Below are 21,464 nucleotides of genomic sequence, written 5' to 3' on the forward strand. Positions count from 1 at the left end.
ACTTGGTAAACTTGAAAAATGCTATATGAATATAAGGAATTATTACCTTCTCAGATATAGAGCATTTTCTTCAACCAAATTATAATTTGACTGATAATGTTGGTTAGAGAAGCAAAAATGATCATAAATCTAAGCTTACTGGGTTTGGAGAAAGGTAAAAGATGGTTCATGATTTATGTTAAATGCCTCAAACATCTGGGTCATTGAGAAATTGTCCTTTCAGTTGAGTGACAAATATTATAATATGAGGGAACTTTATGTTCATTAAGTATCCAGCATCACTGTACCTATTCCATAAATGAAACCTGACCCTCCGGTTATTTCTTCAAACACAATTTGCAAACTTTTTATTATGTACATGACATAATCAGAGTATCCCTAAATATATCATGGGATGTGGATGAAACATCTTTTAAAATTAATAAATTAAGTGGAAAAACTATTAACTGCTCTGTCTGTGTTAAACAAATGTTTAAAGTACAATACGGGGTTGTCAAACTAAGGTCCATGGGTAAAATCCAGCCTGCCACCTCTTTTTATAAATACAGTTTTATTGGAACAAAGCCATGCTCGTTCATTCACATATGGTCTATGGCCACTATTGTATTACAACAGCAAAGTTGAATACTTGTGACAGAAAGGGTATGGCCCACAAAGCCAGAAATATGAGGTGTGATCAAAAAGTACAGTGATTGTTTAAATTTAAAAAAAAAATGTATTACAGTAAAATACACATTGTCATAAACCCCCCTCAAAATACTCCCTCTCGCTTTGAACACACTTATCCTATCGTTCTTGCCACTTTCTGAAGCAGTTCTGGAAGTCCTCTTTCATGAATGTCTTTAATCACGCTGTTGTGGCTGCCTCGATGTCCTGATTCGATTAAAAACATTTACTTTTCATGGTCATTTTGACTTTGGGGAAGAGCCAGAAGTCGCATTGTGCCAGATCCGGTTAATAAGGTAGAAGAGGACACACCATAATATGTTTATTTGACAGAAACTGCCATACCAGAAGCAATGTGTGACACAGAGTGTTGTCATGATGGAGGATGAAACCGTCTGCCCATTTCTCAGGCTATTTTCTACACACATCATTTCTCAAATGCTCTAATAAGCCCTTATAATAGTCAGAATTCATCATAGTGTTCCTGGGTACAAACTCAGTTCGCACAATTCCATAAAGGTCAAAAGACACATTAACATTACCTTGATGGCACTTGGCAGCAGCATTCACTGTATTTTTTTTTTATCACACCTCATATTATGTGACTCTTTACTGAAAAAGTTTGCTGGCCCCTTGTATTTCAAAATTTTAGCATATCTACTAAAATCCTAACCCTATATTATAGCTTTAGTAAAGAAACCTCTTTCATGGCATGGACTTTCTATCAGGGATGGAGGAATTAATTGAGATAATTAATTACTTAATTGCTGAAGAAGCTTTTTTCATTTTTGTTATCTTGAGAATACAAAAGTATTGTTTGTTTGCTTCAGTTTTCTGCGTCTGATCTTGAATATAAAGGACACTAGAGCCTCCAAAGAAAGTAAGAGTCATTTTGAAAACGGAATAGCTCTCTCTTAAACAGAAAGACCAGTTTTGTAGGCTAACTCTCAATAGAAGAATGACCTTTAATAATTTTTCATCTACGCACTATAAATAATAAGTCTGAGCTTGATGAAATGATACATATTATAAGCAAACATGTGGTGAATGTTTTCTTGACAACAGAAAGTATAAATTTAGTAACCATAATTTATAGCTATTAAAGAATTACCATGAGGTCCATGATTTCTAAGTATCAGTTTATATGTCTTTGATCTTATTTCTTACTGTATATATTGGTCATCTATTGTTGTATAACATATTAACCCCAAAAACTTTGCCACCAAAAATAGCAATAACTATCTAGTATTGTGCATGTTTCTGTGGGTCAGGAATTCAGGAATGTCTTAGCTGGTGGTTCGGACTCCAAGTGTCTCATGAGGTTACAGTCAGAATGTTGGCCAGGACTACAATCACCTGAAGGCTCGACTGGGGCTGGAGAATCCACTTCTAAAATACTTTCCTCCCATGTCTGGATTTCACTAATATTCCCGCAAAGTCCTACATGCTTCCATCCATTGCCTAGTTCCAAAGCCACTCGCATATTTAGGTTTTTGTTATGAGAGCACTCTACTTCCAAATATCAAGATCTATACTAATTACTGTGTAAAAAACTTAGGAATTTAAAACAATAAATCTTATTATCTTATACAATTTCTGTGGGTCAGAAATCTGGGCATGGCTTAGCTAGATGGTTCAGGCTCAAAGTCTTTCATTAGGATGTTGGGCAGGGTTGTAGTCATCAGAGGGCTTGACTAGGGTTGAGAGATTTGCTTCCAAAGTTCCTCATTCACATGCCTGATTATTTGAGTATCCTCATTGTGGGGAGCCATGATTTCTTCTTGCTTTGGAGCCTTGTGGACTGGCTCAGTTTATGATTAACTTGTTTCTGCTCCTAAGGCATTGTCTCTGCCTACACCTTGAGGGAGCTTACAAGTTGCTGAGGTATGAGGTGGGAACGGCCGGTTTCTCGGATACAGATCACTGATGGCTATCAGGATAATTGGTAGACTCTGTCATGGGATAATTACTTTGGGGAGTTTTGTAGTGATCTTGTAGTTTCTATATAGAAGTTAAAAATTTACTTTCTGTGAGGTAATACATACCCGTGATTGTTAAATTGCATGTACCCAAAGGGTATATAATGGTGAAGGTGAATAAACCAGGGGCTTCAGCATCACTGAAGACCGGCCGCATCATTATTTGTGTGAGTGTCTCTTTTTCATTCCCATACCCCATTCGGGTACTGTTCGATTCGTGGCAGCTGGCTCGCCACACCTCATGATATGGTGGTTGGCTTCCCCAAAGATAGTGATCCGAGAGAAAGGGCAGGGCAGAAGTTACATGTCTTTCCTGACTTACCCTTGAAAGTCACACCTGGTCATTTCCACAATATTCTCTTCAATTTAGTGTGGAGAGGAGAATAATTAAGGGCCATAATAGAGGCTAGCCACTACACCATAGTTATAAGTTCATTTATTCCTTATAGTAACTCTAAAGAGTTTAATATAGATCTATATTTCCTTACTTGCAATCGCAAAATCCATTAGGCCCTGAAAACAAATGTTTTCCTTATACTTCTGTTGCCAGCCAAACTTTACCCAACCTAAACTCATCTGTCAGAAAAACCTGGTTTAAACAGATAAAGCTAATTATAGTCTCTTTATCCCACTTGGTATGAACATTTCTACAGTTTATTGCACAAATGCATTTGATTGGGTGGTATAATCCCAGACTCTCTTGGAATGTTAAGTAACATAAAATATCTGAACCATATTATTTTTCTAAACTAAAAAATAGTGAAGTCCAAAAGACATCTGGCTCCAATGATTTGAGATAGTTTAACTTTAATAGAAAGAAATGCTGATCTGTTGTGCTTCACTATTGACTTTATGAGAACTCTTCTGGTGCTGGAGGCCATATATAACTTGTTACAATTCTCCTGGAGACATCAATACATGAACAACAGGAAAATGCCAAAGAAGAAACAGTACATCTCTTAATTGGTGGTTTAAAAGACTATATCTAGGAAATGAGAACCAACACCCTCTCACTCTCTACTCTCCCCTCCCATCACCATTGTCTAATTCTCACTTTCCTTTTTTCTCTGATTTTCTGTTTCTTCTTTCACCTACACAATTTTGTTCTTCCATGTTCACCTGCCATTCTTTCCTTGACATTTCCAAAACACAATAATTATCCCCAAAGAAAGTGTTAACGAAACAAAAAATATGTCTGTGGCTGCCAATAACTAGTACATGAGCATATGTAACTGTCTAATCTCATAGCAAAGGCTACTCTGTGTTCTCTGGGTCCACCTCTGACTTCACCCAGAGCTGCAATAGACAATTTATAGGTACACTGACAAATTCTCACTTAAACCACCCAAGTTCCTCTGCTTCTATGCCTGGAGGGCTTATTCAGCGATGGAGCTTGGGCAGCCTGGAAGTGTCAGCAATTTAATATCTCCAACCAGTGACAAATGGAAGTTGGTGAATAAACGCTCAGTGGCTTAAAAACAAGGTGTATTTCTCACTTACTGTAAGTCTGCTGCAGGTCCAGGGTAGCTGTCCTTCATGGGGTGGCTTCGTATCATACCTCCACATGACATGTGCCTCCAGTCACCAATTCAGGGAGAGAAGAAGAGTCCTGTCAAACAGCATGTAAATGCTTTCAGAAAATGAAGGACATTGCTGCTATTCACATTTTATTAGCCAAAGCATGTCATGTGACCACACCAAACTTCAAGGGGGCACATAAATACAATCCCCTCATGTTCCCCATCAGAGAAAGTTTCTGGATGTCAAGAAACAGGAGCAATGCTAGCCACACATACTGTGTGCCTCCCTTTGCAACTTACATTTTCTGAATGTGCTTTTGAGATCTGTCCATGTTAATGCATGTAGGTTTAGTTAATTCCTTGTCATTGCTGTCCAAGATTCTTTTGTATGACTATATCATAATATGTTTTCTTCTACTGATGGTTTTTAGGTTATTCCCAATTTTTTCTTAAAAGATTGTTATGAATATTTTACATATGTAACACAAATTTCCCTAGCGTGCTGTCCTGTTTTATGAGGAGGTCCATGCTGAATTGTAGGGAGGGAGGGACCAAGAGATGCTTGCACCACTTGGCGTATAGGCCTATGGTGTGAAGTTCAGGGATGTATACAAATCAAAGACAAAGGCAACACCATATATACTGTCTATTCATGTGTGTTCTACAGAAACAAAGTGGTATGATTTCCAGTGTGCTTTTCTTTCTCCATACACAGAATGAAAAGCCAAGGTTGTTGACAATTCATCATTTAGCTAACAAATGCCAAAATCAGATATTCTAGTAATTTTCTGCATCTTATTCAAACTCTATTGAAATTATGAGAGCAACTGCAATTTAATATTACTGATAGAAGACACACCCTTAAAGCCTTCTGCAAAATGTCAAGATGAGTGAAGTGCCTGACAAAACAAAGAAGATGAATCAACTACAATGCTTTTCAGCTTAGAATGAAAGAACCCAGTGATAATGCCATAAAATATTTCCCTAGAACAAAATGTGCTAGGGAAAAAATTGATGCGATGGAAGGAAGGGAGAAAAAGTCCTCTTTCTAAAAGTCGAGGACAGGGACAAAATAATAATAAAAATTTAATTGAGTGAGACTAACTTTGTAACAATACTGAACAGGAAGGTCAGCAACATAATTGCTTATGTGTAGTTGGACTTAATGTTAGAACTGTGAAATTTTTCATAGTGCCTTCCACTCAAGGTGAATGGACAGCTTTGTCTCTAAGTCATTTTTACTAAATGGCACCTCCTGCTTAGTCTTTCCTTTCTCTTTATGTTTAGCTGACCTATCATTTCTGACATCTTTTTAAAAATCATGAGTAAAGTAAGGTTCCTTTTACATACTGCTAAAAACTCACTCTGTTACACGTGCAAGAAATGCCTGTTAACTCAAACCACCTAAAATTCTGAAATAATTTAATGAAAGAAATCATTTGTTCTTTTCAAACCCTGCTCATAAATGATGAGATTACCAATGCAAGTTCATTATTTTCATAAGTTACCCTGGAATGAAGTAAAAAGAGATGATTTGTCTAAATACAGATTTTACACACACCCTGTTTTTACTTTCAATGAGCAATGTTTGTGACCGCCATTTAACAAAGAAAACACAGGAAGCTTAAAGAAAAAATTTAAAAATAGAATTTTAGGATTATTGCTGACAGATCCCTCTCTAACATTTTTAGGATTGAGGCAACAGTATAGATGGAGACTCGCTTATCAGATGTTTTTGTAACAGCCTAGAAGCCCAGGTTTCAACTTAGAATTCTGGGAGTCCTTGAGGGAGAACACGGATACATGGGAAAGCTTGTGACCTACTCTTTTCTTTCCTCAGACTTATGCCCCCTACCTGTGGCAAATTTGCAGACATGTGTGTGGACACTCTAGCCTGCACACCCCAGCCTACCCCAACTTTCCCCCCAGTCACCCCTTGGCTACGCCGTAGGCCTATGTGTGCATGCTGGTGTTATCATCTGCTCTTGAGAGGATGGGTTTGGGAAAGATGACCATACAGGCCTTCAATGCAGGTATAGAACTCTTTGAACAGGCACTCTGTGGTCCAGGGTAGCTGGAGCATGGTATATATGAGGGAGTGCAATTTCTGAGTAGGCACGTCCCCTTGGGCCCACAAACTCCTCTCCCCATGAGACAGGGTACAGCTGAAGAAAGACCAGAGTGGAGCCCTGTAAATTGCGGGGCCCAGTTCAGTCTTAGCAAGCCTAAAGCCAATACTGATTAATGAAATTCTTTTAAGGAAATTGGCTATTAAGTAAGGACTACATATACAAAATCGTCTTAGTGAGAGCTTCATTCAGGATAATAGTGCTAGCCTGCATGGGGTTGAAAAGTTAAAGCAGGTGATAAAAGATTTGTAAGAGGTTTGCCTAAAGATTGTGTGAGATTTCAAAGGAGATGATGGGAGAAAAGAATGCTCTTATATCTAAAGAAAGAAACAGAATGAGGGCAGAGGACTCTTCTTATATTATGTATTTCTTTTTATTATACCTCTGCTCCCTCTCATTGACTCATTTCAATCATAATGAAGCTTTAAAAGACCTGCTGTACTGTAGCACTTAGACAATGACAAAAAGGGGACAAAGAGAATGTCAATATAAGAGTTCCCATTGTCAGTAACTTTGGAACCTGTTTGAGAAAACCAGACACTTAAATGCATCCGCAATAGAACAGAGTGAGGTAGTTGGTGCTCAAGCACTAAAACATAGAGTACATGTGTTCAGGAAAGGTAGATAGAGCCAATGCAACGTGGCCAGGAAAAGGCTGCTTCAATTTCAACACAGTCTTGTCAGAATTAATAAGATTTTATGGTTTCTGGAAAAAACATCTTTGTTGCTCAAGGGCAATTTCTCAATGTTCACTTCCTAGTTCTACTCCAAGTCATTTCTATTAAAATAAAAATAAATCAGACAGACAATCTATCCAAGTCAGGAACAGAGATGAAGATTAAAAATATATTTCTTATTATAAATCACAATATCACAGAGACCAATAGATTCATCAAGAATAGAGTGATGTAAGCAACATGGTGACACGAGAGGACCTTCAAGTTTCTCCCCTTGAAGTTACAACAAGTTGGACAGCTAAAATTCAACAAAGGATTCCCTTCCTAACATACAAACATATCTGAGAGATCCAGCATGGAGACATCTGAAGGTGGGTTTATCGGAGCAAACAGGGGAGATAGGACAGGGGAAGACAGAGATGGGACCCACGGATGCAGTCTGGTGCTCGCCATGGCCCCAGCAGAGTGACAGTGGTGAAGGGTCAGGGTGCAACCCCCACGGGGCAAATCAGAGGGGCAGAGATACCAATCGGGCTGGGGTGGCTGGCACACATTGAGGCTGAGCCCTGGCTCAGGGGTAGAGAAGTGCAAAGGGTGGCAGTGCTCTACAACCCAGCATCACATGACAAAGGAAGCTAGAGACTTGGGAATCCACCTATCCCATCCTCCTGCAGCAACCCAGGCAGTAAAACTCTGACTCAGCAGATCACGAAAGGGCAGTAACAACTTTCCAGCCTAAGAGTCTGTCCTCATTGTGGCTAAGCCCAGTAAAACGAACAGAGCTGCAGATGGATGAATGGCTTCCTCCTCCCACCCATTGCAGAGGAGCCTGGTAGAGACAGCAGGGTCAACTGAGACAGAGTGGCTCTGCCAACAGATTCTGGTTACAGGGAAGTGGCACTAGGAACACACAAGCCAAAAGACCCATAGCCTGCCCCATCCCACCACTGGGAAGGTGCTTTGAGAATGAGGTGGCAGAGGTTCTAAAGAGGACACCCACCTCCTCGAGGAACAAGGGGCATTTTCAACGGCCAAGGCAACATTGCCCCCACAGAGATCTCAGGAGACCCAGTAGTGCAGATAAGAGAAAATAAACACTTGAGCTTTAGCACCACCCACTGGAAAACAAAACAAAGACCACTAATTATCAACCTGCTAAACAGTTGAGACAAATAGTTAAAAAAAAAAAAGGAAAAGGAAAAGGAGATTTCATTTGCACAAATGTCCACGAAGAGAAATAATCTATCAAGCATAATAAAAAATGGAGTTTAGAAAGAAAATGAGAAGGGGGAGAAAAAATGGCGGCGAGAGGTGAGCCTCTGTAACGCTCCCCTGGAATTTACAACGAATCGGACAACAATAACACCACAAAGGACTCCTTGTACAGCAGACAGGCAAGACAAAGAGGCCAACTACTGAATTCACCTCCAGGTGGGTGAATCATGCGAGCGGGGGAGGAGGGAGAGGAGAAGTGCGGAGACGGAGCCGCGCGGGCGCAGGACACAGACCTAGCTCAGTGCTCGGAGCCCGCTGCTCCCGGAACTACCGCCGTTGCGGGAGAGGGAAGGACTCGGACTGCTAGGGTTCCGCTTACGGCCCACAGGGCTGAGGGGGCAGCATACAAAACCGCTGAACCCAACGCTCCCTCACGGCAGACCTCGGAGCAAAGACTGAGGGAAGAGGGCTGAAATCGGTGGTTTAAGCCCTCACTGCCGAGCGGAGAACGGAAGCCTTAGGCACGGAGACTAGCCGCCCCCTCCCTACCCTCCCAGAGCTCGCCCCGCCCCCACCTGCCCTGTGCTAGAAGCGATAAAGTAGCAGTGTCAGATCAAAGGACAGAATATTTGCTGCTCTGAGAACTGTGGACCGCAGACACAGATTCGCAGCTCAACTAGTTCCGGCAAAGGGGAGGGAGCTGTGGAAGCAGGACTGGCTGTGGTGGTGGTCGCCGCCATTGCTCTGGGCCACCTCTCACAACTCACCCCGCCCCTGGCCCCACCTATCTGGGCGGATCCCTGCAGGAGTAAACAGAACTGCTGAAACAAACGGGCTCTGAATCTGGTGCAGAAAGAGCTTTGGAACTCCAAAAGCTCTTCGCATACCTATCAACCGGTTGCAGAAGACACACCTGTAGATGTCTAGGAAGAGAAATAGTAAATCAGTGATTGCCATGAATAACCAAGGCAACAAGATAGCTCAGAAAGAAAGTGAAAAGTCTCCAGAAAAGGAACTTAGAGATATGGACCTTTGTGATTTAAATGACAGAGAATTCACGATCGCAATTCTGAAAAAACTGAACGAGATGCAAGAAAACACAGAAAGGCAGTTTAATGAACTCAGAAACACAATCAAAGAACACCATGAGCATTTTACAAAAGAGATTGAAATCTTGAAAAAGAACCAAATAGAATTTCTGGAGATTAAGAACTCAATAGAAGAAATTAACAATAAAATATCCAGCTTAGGTAGTAGAGTTGACCAGATGGAGGAAAGAATCAGTGACATCGAAGATAGGAACCTGGAATTTACACAGAGGGAAGAAGAAAGAGACTTGAGACTTAAAAGAAATGAAAGAACTCTACAAGAACTTTCTGACTCCATCAGAAAGAGCAATATAAGAATAATGGGCATACCAGAAGGAGAAGAAAGAGGGAAGGGAACAGAGAATATATTCAAACAAATTGTCGATGAGAACTTCCCAAACTTGTGGACAGAACTGGATCCTCGAATCCAAGAAGCAAATAGAACACCTAATTACCTCAATCCCAACAGGCCTTCACCAAGGCACATTGTATTGAAGCTGTCTAAAATCAATGACAAAGAAAGAATCCTCAAGGCAGCCAGGGAAAAGAAGACAGTAACTTACAAAGGAAAGCCCATTAGATTATCATCAGATTTTTCAGCAGAAACTCTACAAGCTAGGAGGGAATGGAACCAAATATTCAAACTATTGAAAGAGAGAAATCATGAGCCAAGAATAATATATCCAGCAAAGATCTCCTTTAGATATGAAGGAGGAATAAAGACCTTTCCAGACATCCAGAAGCTGAGGGAATTTTCTAATACACGACCTGCACTACAAGAAATACTAAAGGAGGCTATTAGACCACCATCAACAGGGACAACTTGTGGCAACCGAAACATAAAAAGGGGGAGCGTAAAGGCCTGAACTGGAATATGGGAATAGAGAAAGTAAGCGTACTGAAGAAACTGGAATACTCTAAATATCAAACTTTCTTTTACATAAACTCAAGGGTAACCACTCAAAAAACATCCAAATCTGAAATATATACTGTAATAAAAGAAGAAACAGAGGGAAACATCATAGAATACCACCACACAGAAATAACAGACAACAACAAAAAGGCAAAGAAACAATGGAGATACAGCCTTACCAGAAAACTAAAGACAGAATGACAGGAAATCCTCACATATCAATAATCACCCTAAATGTAAATGGACTGAACTCACCAATAAAGAGACACAGAGTAGCAGATTGGATCAAAAAACTGAACCCAACCATATGCTGCCTACAAGAGACACATCTCAGCTACAAGGACAAGCATAGACTCAAAGTGAAAGGGTGGAAATTGACACTCCAAGCAAATGGTACCCAGAGAAAATCAGGTGTTGCCATAATGATTTCCGATGAAACAGACTTCAGGGTGAAAAAGATAACAAGAGACAAAGATGGACATTTCATAATGGTAAAGGGGACTATACAACAAGAAGACATAACAGTCATCAATATTTATGCCCCCAATCAGGGAGCACCGAAATATACCAACCAACTACTAACAGAACTAAAGGGAGAAATTGACCAAAACACAATTATACTAGGGGACTTAAATACATCATTGACAGCTATGGATAGATCATCCAAACAGAAGATAAATAATGAAATCGCAGCCCAAAATGACACATTAGATGAATTGGACATAATTGACATATATAGAGCACTTCATCCTAAAACATCAGACTATACATTCTTTTCTAGTGTACATGGAACATTCTCAAGGATAGACCATATATTGGGACACAAAATCAGCCTCAGCAAATTTAAGAAGATTGAAATCATACCAAGCATATTCTCTGATCACAAAGCTTTGAAATTGGATATCAACTGCAAAAAGAAAGCAGGAAAAAACACAAATACATGGAGATTAAACAACATACTTTTAAAGAACGACTGGGTCAAAGAAGAAATTAGAGGAGAGCTCAAAAGATACATAGAAACAAATGACAATGAAAATACATCCTACCAAAATTTTTGGGATGCCGCGAAAGCAGTTTTAAGAGGGAAATTTATATCATTACAGGCCTATCTCAAGAAACAAGAAAAATCCCAAATAAATAATCTCATGTTACACCTTAAAAAACTAGAAAAAGAAGAACAAGCGAAACCCAATGTCAGCAGAAGAAAGGAAATAACAAAAATCAGAGCAGAACTAAATGAAATAGAGAACAAAAAGACAATAGAAAAAATTAATGTGACAAAAAGCTGGTTCTTTGAAAAGATTAACAAAATCGACAAACCCTTGGCTAGACTCACTAAGATAAAAAGAGAGAAGACACTAATTAACAAAATCAGAAATGAAAAAGGGGAAGTTATCACGGACACCACAGAAATACAAAGGATTATCCAAGAATACTATGAAGGACTATATGCCACCAAATTTAATAACTTAGAAGAAATGGACAAGTTCTTAGAAACATATAGCCTTCCAAGGCTGAATCATGAAGAACTGGAAAATCTTAACAGGCCGATCACCAGTAAGGAAATTGAATCAGTCATCAAAAACCTTCCCAAAATCAAAAGTCCTGGACCAGATGGCTTCACCAGTGAATTCTACCAAACCTTCAAAGAGGATCTAATACCAATCCTGCTCAAACTCTTCCAAAAAATTGAAGAAGAGTCAGTACTCCCTAACTCATTTTATGAGGCCAACATTACCCTGATACCAAAACCTGGTAAGGACAACACAAAAAAAGAAAACTACAGACCTATATCTCTGATGAATACAGATGCTAAAATCCTAAACAAAATTCTAGCAAATCGAATACAACAATGCATTAAAAAGATTATTCATCACGACCAAGTGGGGTTCATCCCCGGGGCACAAGGATGGTTCAACATTCGCAAATTCATCAATGTGATACATCACATAAACAAAATAAAGGACAAAAATCATATGATTCTATCAATTGATGCAGAAAAAGCATTTGATAAGATACAACATCCATTTATGATTAAAACACTTCCTAAAATTGGTATAGAAGGAAAATACCTCAACATAATAAAGGCCATATACGACAAGCCCTCAGCTAATCTCATAATTAATGGTGAAAAGCTGAAGCCCTTTGCTCTACGTTCAGGAACACGACAAGGTTGTCCCCTATCACCTCTGCTTTTCAACATAGTGTTGGAAGTCCTCGCCAGAGCTATCAGGCAAGAGAAAGAAATAAAAGGCATCCAAATTGGGAATGAAGAAGTTAAATTGTCACTCTTTGCAGATGACATGATGCTATATATAGAAAACCCTAAAGACTCCACCAAAAAGCTATTAGAAACAATCAATGAATACAGTAAAGTTGCTGGCTACAAAATCAACGTACAAAAGTCCATTGCTTTCCTATATACCAACAATGAAATCTCAGAAAAAGAGATAGAGAAAACAATTCCTTTTGCAATTGCAGCAAAAAGAATAAAATACCTAGGAATAAACTTAACCAAGGATGTGAATGATTTATATGCTGAAAGCTATAAGACATTTTTGAAAGAAATTGAAGAAGACACAAAGAAATGGAAAGACATTCCATGCTCATGGATTGGAAGAATCAACATAGTTAAAATGGCCATATTACCCAAAGCCATATACAGATTTAATGCAATCCCCATTAAAATCCCAATGGCATTTTTTAAAGAAATAGAACAAAAAAATCATCAGATTTGTGTGGAACCACAAAAGATCCCGAATAGCCAAAGCAATATTAAAAAAAAAGAACAATACTGGAGGTATCACACTCCCTGATTTTTCCTTGTACTACAGGGCTACAATAATCAAAACAGCTTGGTATTGGCGGAAAAACAGACACATAGACCAATGGAATAGAATTGAGAACCCAGAAATAAAACCACATAAATATGGACAGATAATTTTTGACAAAGAATCTAAAAACATACAATGGAGGAAAGACAGCCTCTTCAATAAATGGTACTGGCAGAATTGGATAGCTACGTGCAAAAGAATGAAACTGGACTGCTATCTATCACCATGTACCAAAATTAATTCAAAATGGATCAAAGACTTAAGCATAAGACCTGACACAATAAACTGCATTGAAGAAAACATAGGTACTAAACTTATGGACCTTGGGTTCAAAGAGCATTTTATGAATTTGACTCCAAATGCAATGGAAGTAAAAACTAAAATAAACAAATGGGATTATATGAAACTGAAAAGCTTCTGCACAGCAAAAGAAACTATTGACAAAATAATGAGGCAACCAACTGAATGGGAGAAGATTTTCGCAAACAGTTCCTCTGATAAGGGGCTAATATCCAAAATATACAAGGAACTCATGAAACTCAACAACAAAAAAACAAACAACCCAATTGAAAAATGGGCAGAGGACCTGAAGAGACATTTCTCCAAAGAGGATATACAAATGGCAAATAGACATATGAAAAAATGCTCAACTTCGCTAATCATCAGAGAAATGCAAATGAAAACCACAATGAGATATCACCTCACCCCAGTCAGAATGGCTTTCATCAACAAAACAAATAGTAACAAGTGTTGGAGAGGCTGTGGAGAAAAAGGAACTCTCATACACTGTTGGTGGGAATGCAGACTGGTGCAGCCGCTATGGAAGGCAGTGTGGAGGTTCCTCAAGAAATTACGAATAGAATTACCATATGACCCAGCAATCGCTCTCCTGGGTATCTACCCCAAAAATATAAAAGCATTTCTCTATAGAGACACGTGTACGCCAATGTTCATTGCAGCTTTGTTTACGGTGGCCAAGACATGGAAACAACCAAAATGTCCTTCGATAGATGAATGGATAAAGAAGTTGTGGTACATATACACAATGGAATACTATTCGGCGTTAAGGAAAGATGATATAGGAGCATTTGTGACAACATGGATGGATCTCGAGAGAATAATGCTAAGTGAAATAAGTCAGACAGAAAAAGCAGAGAACCCTATGATTTCACTGATATGTGGTATATAAACCAAAAAGAACAAGACAAACAAATGAGAAACAAAAACTCATAGACACAGACAATAATTTAGTGGTTACCAGAGGGTAAGGGGGTGGGGGGAGGGTGATGAGGGTAAGGGAGATCAAATATATGGTGATGGAAGGAGAACTGACTCTGGGTGGTGAACACACAATGGGATTTATAGACGATGTAATACAGAATTGTACACCTGAAATCTATGTAAATTTACTAACAATTGTCACCCCAATAAAATTAATTAAAATAAAAGAAAAAAAAAAGAAAGAAAATGAATTTTTTTTAAAAATTAAACTTGAAGAAACAGAAGACTATAATTTAAATGACAGAGAATTCAAGATTGCAGTTCTGAAAAAACTCAATGAGATACAAGAAAACTCAGAAAATCAATTCAATGAACTCCGAAATAAAATCAATGAACAAAAGGAGTACTTCTTCAAAGACAGTGAAACTATAAAAAAAAATTAAAAGAAAACTAAACAGAAATTCTGGAGCTGAAGAACTTAATAAATGAAATGAAGAATGAACTAGCGAGCTTAGGAAACAGAGGTGACCAGATGGAGGAAAGAATTAGTGATATTAGAGATATAAATCTAGAAATGACTCAGGTGGAAGAAGAGAGAGAACTGAAAGTTGAAAGAAATTAAAGAACTCTACAAGAACTATCTGACTCCATTAGAAAGAGCAATATAAGAATAATTGGTATACCAGAAGGAGAAGAGAGGGAGAAAAAAACAGAGAGCCTGTTCAAACAACTATCAAAAAGAGCTTCCCAAACCTATGAAAATCACTGGATCCTTGATCCAAGAAGCAAACAGAACACCTAATTATCTCACTCCAAAAATGCCTTCTCCAAGGCACATTATATTAAAGTTTTTAAAAACTAATGACAAAGAATTCTCAAGGCAACCAGGGAAAAAAAGAAGGTAACCTATAAAGGAAATCCCACTAAATTATCATCAGATTTTTACAGCAGAAACCGTAAAAGCTAGGAGAAAGTAGAATCAAATATTCAAACTACTGAAAGACAGAAATTACCAACCAAGAATAACATATTCAACAAAGTTATCCTTTAAATATAAGGGAGATCTAAAGACTTTTCTGGACACAGAAGGCCTGCATTGCAGGAAATACAGAACAGGATTATTCTACCTGAAACAAAAAGACAAAAGGATACAAAACAATGAGTCAGATGACTAACAGACAGACAGAAGCAGGAAATGGCAACCCCTATTCCAACCCCAGAATAAGGCACTATACACTTAAATATAACATAAAGATAAAACAAGTAAAACATTGAAAAAGAGAAGACAATTGCAACTGTGATTTGGAAAAGAACTACCAGCATAAACAGGGATAATTTGTGACAACAAAAAACATAAAATACGAGAGGGTAAAGGTCTAAATTTGCAAAGGGAAATGGAGATAAAATGCATTCAGAAGAAGAAAAGAACTACTGTATAAATGAAACATTGTTTTGCATAAACTTAATGGTAACTACCAGAAAAAATCTAAAACTGAGACACATAAAGAAAGATGAAACAGGGAAAAAAATCACAGAATATCAACAAAGAAAATAACAGACAGAAACAGAGGGGAAAGTAAAGACTGGAGACACAGAACTACCAGAAAACAGAAGATAAAATGGTTATAGGAAATAGTCACAAATCAATAATCACACTAAATATAAGTGGACTGAACTCAACAATAAAAAGGCAAGGAGTATCTATGAGTTTTTGTTACTTCCTTTGTCTTACTCTTTTGTTGTTTTCAGTTTTATATACTACATATCAGTGAAATTATATGGTTCTCTACTCTGTGCCTTTTTATTGTTGAGCTCAGTCCACTTACATTTTGTGTGATTATTGATATGTGACAATTTTCTATAGCAATTTTATCTTTAGTTTTCTGCTAGCTCTGTAACTTTACTAATAATTGTCACCACAATAAACTTCAATTTTTTTTTTTAAAGTCACAGAGTAGCAGATGGGATCAAAAAATAAAACGCAACCATATGCTGCCTTCAGGAGACACAAAATGGTGATACAACAGTAAAGGCTGGTTAATTCTTAGCTTTATTCTTTCTGCTCTTTGCCTGTAAAATTAAATAATATATACCTGTATTTGCTTAGCTAACTCAAATTGTATGAGAAATTAAATCATAATAAACTCGACTCCTTGCTCATTTCTTCCTTTTTCCTCTAGCAATAATCCTCATTGGAAGGTTCTCTGGTAGTACTCGTCATGGTAAGAAAAATAAGACCAAGACAAGCCCACAGAATTTTAGAGTCTAGCCATAATATAGGTCACATAAGGAAGATGGTGACACACACTCTAAGAAATAAGTAAATGACAAGTGAAAAGAAGGGTTTTGAAAAAGGTTGCAGATGACAGCAATTTATTGTAAATCACGTGACCAAGACGGGGTTGGGCCTTGGGAAACTGACAGTCCTGGGGCAACGGTGTGGTGGCGGAGAGGTCATTTTAAGCCAGGCTGCATGGGGGGGCTGGATGAAGCTGTGGGAGTGGTGGGCAGGGGCCAGACCCTCAGATAATGGGACTCAGAGTTGAGAGACAAAGTCTGGAACGGAAAGGACATCTTAACGGTTACTTTGGAGTGTGGGAGAACAGGAGCGGAACCTCCACCTGGGGCCAGATTAGAAGGGGCCCTGGGAGCTTTCCTGGGGCACAGGATCACAGTGCACACACCAGGTGTTTTAGGCATCAGATGTCCACAGAGTCTAGAAAGAAAAGATCGATAAACCTCAAAAGATCAGGGGCTCACAAAATCACTGGGCTCAGCCCCTTCTCTTTGGAAAGCAGATCTATTAGAAGTGAGGTCAGATCAGAGGCTAAGTGTGACTAGTGAAGAAAGGGAAGAGATCGGGGTGTTTTCTTTGATAACACAACACCTGTCGTGGGCCCTCCTCTGCCTTTCCCGCACCTTCCCCACCTTGCATCACTCCTGGGGCTCAACACGGTCTCTGCTGGGTTTGCAGCACAGAGACTAATCAAGAGCTTTCAAAGATGTACCATTTCCCAGGAAGCCTTTCATAGAAGACAGGAGTCGAGAGGAAGACTTTGATGAATGAGGACTGATGAGACACACCACTTGGTAACTGGAGAGAGACTGGCTTCTGTCTGCTCTCAGACCCAGAAGGCCCGGACAGGGCTGTCGGGCTGAGCATCCCCTCCCTTACTTTCAGGGTTCTCAGGGACATGCGAGCTTGGTTCTATGTGGCTGACCTTAAGCTGAAAGAAGGAGCAGTCCCGGTTCCCGTCAGGAGTCATGTAAGGATCCCGAGTGAGCATTGGGACTCACTCCTACCCTGAACAGAGAGGCCCCTAGGAGTCTGAATCCTGCTGTCAGCCCAGGAAGGGCGCAGGGAGGACAGCCTCATGCAGCACTCCCTGACCTTCCCTCCCTGGCACCCCAGGAAGTGAGCACGTGGTCTGCGGCTCTGAGACCCAGGACACTACAGGGACGCATTCCAGGCCCTGCCAGGATTCAAGTGCAGAGCCCGGAGAGACCACAGGGTATCGCACACCCCAGGGCAGTGAGGTGGCCCAGAGACTGCCCCAGCCATCAACCCTGGGGTGCCTTGGTCAGGGCTGTCAGACTGACTCGGAGAGAAGGGTGGCAGAATGGAGGGCCTTGGTCTGAGGGGAGGGTCCTTAGGTAAGCCAAGGAAGATGTCCCCGGCCCTGCCAGGAGGCGAGGTGAGAACCCTGAGTCAGGAACACTCCACGCTTCCCATGTAGAAAACACTGCACGCTCAGAACTGAGAGGATCACAGAGAACCCTGCCCCTGCTGGCTGCCCTGGGATACCTGGGCACTGTTGACAAGAAATGACACACTCACTTCACCCCATGGTGTCACAAAGGGGTGAGAGACTTACTCTAAGGGGTGTGGCCTAAGGCCCACAGTGGGAGGATCTCTAGGCTTACCAGAGGCCAAGGTGAATACTGTGAGGACGAAGGGAACCACACACCTCACAGCAGTAGAAACACGACAGAATTCTCTTCCTTACCTGGCCTCAGGAGCCTGAAACAGGTATGGTCAGAGGCGGAGGTCCTCACTTCCTCCCAGGGGTGTCAGGGGGGGTGGCTGGCCTTAGGAGGAAGGGTAGGCCTAAGGGCTGGGGAGGAATTCTAGGCCAAAATGGGGGTGGAAGCAACCACTGAGGGACCATCACCACTAAATCGTAGGGATGACAAAGAATCAGGCGACATCCCTGGTTTCAGCCCTTGAAGACCCAGGATAGGGCTGTCCTGCTGAAGCTCCCCCAACACTTACTTACCTCAGGTCTAGGGCAGGTGAAATCCTTAGTTTGAAAGTGGAGCCACCATTCGACTAAAGGGGTGGGTGTACCAGGCCCTACTGGAGCCAAAGTAAGGGCCCTTATTGAGGACTGAGGACCCCAAAGTGACGAGGACAGAAAATTCCCCACTGAGCAGTCAGCACTGGAGACCTGGACAGGGGTGATAACCTGAGGATCCCCTTTACTTCTTCTGGGTCCCATGACCTCTCACCAATTGAATGATGCTCTTCAATGTGAGACACGAGACTCCTAAAACTCAAAGACGGCCAGCCCCTGCTGTCCCGTCAGTATGCTAGAGTCAGAGCACACAGGATGCAGCCGAAAGGGGACAGGCCCATTAGAACAGGAGCCCTGTGGGTTTTTTGAGCAATGCCTTTGGGGAAAACTGCAAACTTAGCCTTCTTTACAACCAAGGTGGTATTTCCACGCAGAAGGTACACACATCCTCTCAACCACCCCAGGTGCCCTCATCAATGTGTTACCACCCTGCCTGACTGCTGTCCCGGACCAGAGCCATCATGCTTAGGGGTCACAAGAATTTGCCCCGTGCCCATGAGAAATGCAACCGGGGTCGCGATGACTCCAAGAGTCAGAAGACACTTCAGGCAGCATCAGTAGAGGAAGAAGAGACCCCCTGCTGCTCTTCTTCTGTTTTGGGGGGTAATCCCCAGATTCCATCAGCTACTGTGACAAGTAGCACTTCCCAGGGCTCCTGGAGTCCCTCGTCTACCACCATTGCCTTCTCACGTGCTTTTCACACAATATCTGATACAGATGATGAAAGCCTAGATGAGGAACATGCACGCTCCTCTAACACCTTATCTTCTGCGAAATCATGGAGTGAGATTCTAACTATGAAAGTGGAATTGGTGGAGCAATATCTTCTGTACAAGTATAAAATGCAGCAGCCCATTCTGAAGGAAGAGATGATCCAGATTGTAGGCAAAAATAACCGAGACGAGTTGGATGACATCCTCCAGAAAGCCTCGAATCGTATTGAGGCCGTCTTTGCTGTCGACTTGAAGGAAGTCGACTCAAGCAACCACTCATATCGCCTCGTCAGCAAACTGAACCTCCCCAATAATGGGAGGGTGTATGCTGGCAGGGGATTACCCAAAACGGGTCTCCTGCTGAATATTCTGGGCCTGATCTTCATGAAGGGCAACTGTGCCAGTGAAGAAGAGATCTGGGAGTTCCTGAATATGCTGGAAGTATACGCTGGGAGGAAGCACCGCATCTACGGGGAGCCCAGGAAGCTTATTAACACAGAGTTGGTGCAGCTAGAGTATCTAGAGTACCGCCAGGTACCTGACAGCGATCCTGCACGCTACGAGTTTTTATGGGGCCCAAGAGCTCATGCTGAAACAAGCAAGATGCAAGTCCTTGAATTTTTGGCCAAGGTTAATGACACAGTCCCTAGTGCCTTCTCACCCTGGTATGAAGAGGCTCTGGAAGATGAAGAGAGAGCACGAGCCATAGATGTAGGGAGGGCTGCCACTGGTGCCACAGCCGGACAAGGTATCACGGCCCCGGCTTCTTCTACCCCGAATGATGTCTGAGGACTTTTTATCATCACGATACAAAAAAAGAGGCATCACAACAGGGATTTTCATGAAAATGTGAAAGAATCCCACAGTAAACTCATTGGGACAATGAAACAAAAAAAAAAATAAAGCATCATCAACCCTGATATTGCTGACTCAGTGTTTTGTTTCGTAAAATTGATGGATATCTTGATACGCTTAGCGTATTAAAGACTGTAGGAGATAGCAAATCTTAACAAGTTAGACCTGTCATTCACTCTCTCTTCTCTTCCCAAAACATAATTGAGCGTCTGCGCTTTGGAAGCCTCTGTGCTAGCACTAGGCTTGCAGACATAAAGACCCAGCCTCTGCCCACAGAACTTTGGAAGCTGGGAGCTTCAGTCATGTGAGGAAGATGTTGAGATCCCCTCTATGACTTACAGGAGAGTAAAAAGGACGAGTGAGACGGGAGGGCTTCCAGGTGAAAGCACTCAAGCATACAACCCCTGAGGCAAGGCAGTTGAAGTTTTGGAAGCTACAAGTCAGTCCCCGCAATGCACTTTTACATTAAACTACAGGGTGGAGGACTGTATGAGGCTATGGGACTGGTGAGCAGAGGCCAGATCCTCAGATGAGGTGTCTGAGTTGAGAGAAAATGACTGGAAAACTGCACTGTGGGGCAAGGTCCAAAATTAAGGCCCAATAATATGGGCTGCCTGGACATTTGGAGAAACCAGCAGGGACTCACATCCCCTAAAGGCAAGTTCCCCTCCATAGTCTTCATTTGCAGATAAGGTCCCCTACCAAACAACCAGCTTTATAAGGGGACAAAGCATAGATCTTGCTCATTCCTAAGCAGCAGTCGTCCATCCCCTACCCGCTTGCAGAATTTTGCAGACAATCTGATTACACGCTGCCATGGGAACGAGGGGTTAGCTCACACTCTTGATACCAAAAATGCCCCCTCTCTTCTGTCTCTTCACTGAGTTCCCGAGTGCAAACCCCATGTGGCACAGTGGGACATGTGGGGTCCTCCCCGTCATGTGAGTACACGTGGTTAATAAATGGCTGTCTATCTCATCTCTGCAGTGTCCAGTGTTGTGTGTGTGGACACCCCATGACCACCTTCCTCACCTCATGGGGTAAAGAGAAGGCCATAAAACATGCTCTTGTGAATTACATTGGGATGGTAGATAACCCAGAAAGAAATGTCCACTTCGGGCAGTGTAGCAGTTATCTCAGGCTGCCGTAACAAAATACCCCAGGCTGGGTGGTTTAAACAACCAAAATTCATTTTCTCACTGTTCTGGATGCTGGAAGTCCAAGGTCTAGCACTGGCAGGGTTAGTTCCCTCTGAGGCCTCTCTCCTTGGCTTGTAGACAACTACTCTCTTCATTGTGT

General features: G+C 41.2%; 1 protein-coding gene across 1 annotated transcript; it reads left to right on the forward strand.

Annotated features, from left to right (window-relative positions):
* Nucleotides 1–19,058: 19,058 nt before the first annotated feature.
* On the forward strand, nucleotides 19,059–20,099 carry LOC308495165 (melanoma-associated antigen B5-like; the record flags this gene model as incomplete). Its single annotated transcript, XM_081043089.1, has 1 exon — nucleotides 19,059–20,099. One exon carries the CDS (start codon nucleotides 19,059–19,061, stop codon nucleotides 20,097–20,099), a length of 1,041 nt encoding a protein of 346 aa, XP_080899215.1.
* Nucleotides 20,100–21,464: the final 1,365 nt, after the last annotated feature.

Source organism: Rhinolophus hipposideros, assembly GCF_964194185.1.
Source record: "Rhinolophus hipposideros genome assembly, chromosome: X".
NCBI classification, from domain to species: Eukaryota; Metazoa; Chordata; class Mammalia; order Chiroptera; family Rhinolophidae; genus Rhinolophus; species Rhinolophus hipposideros.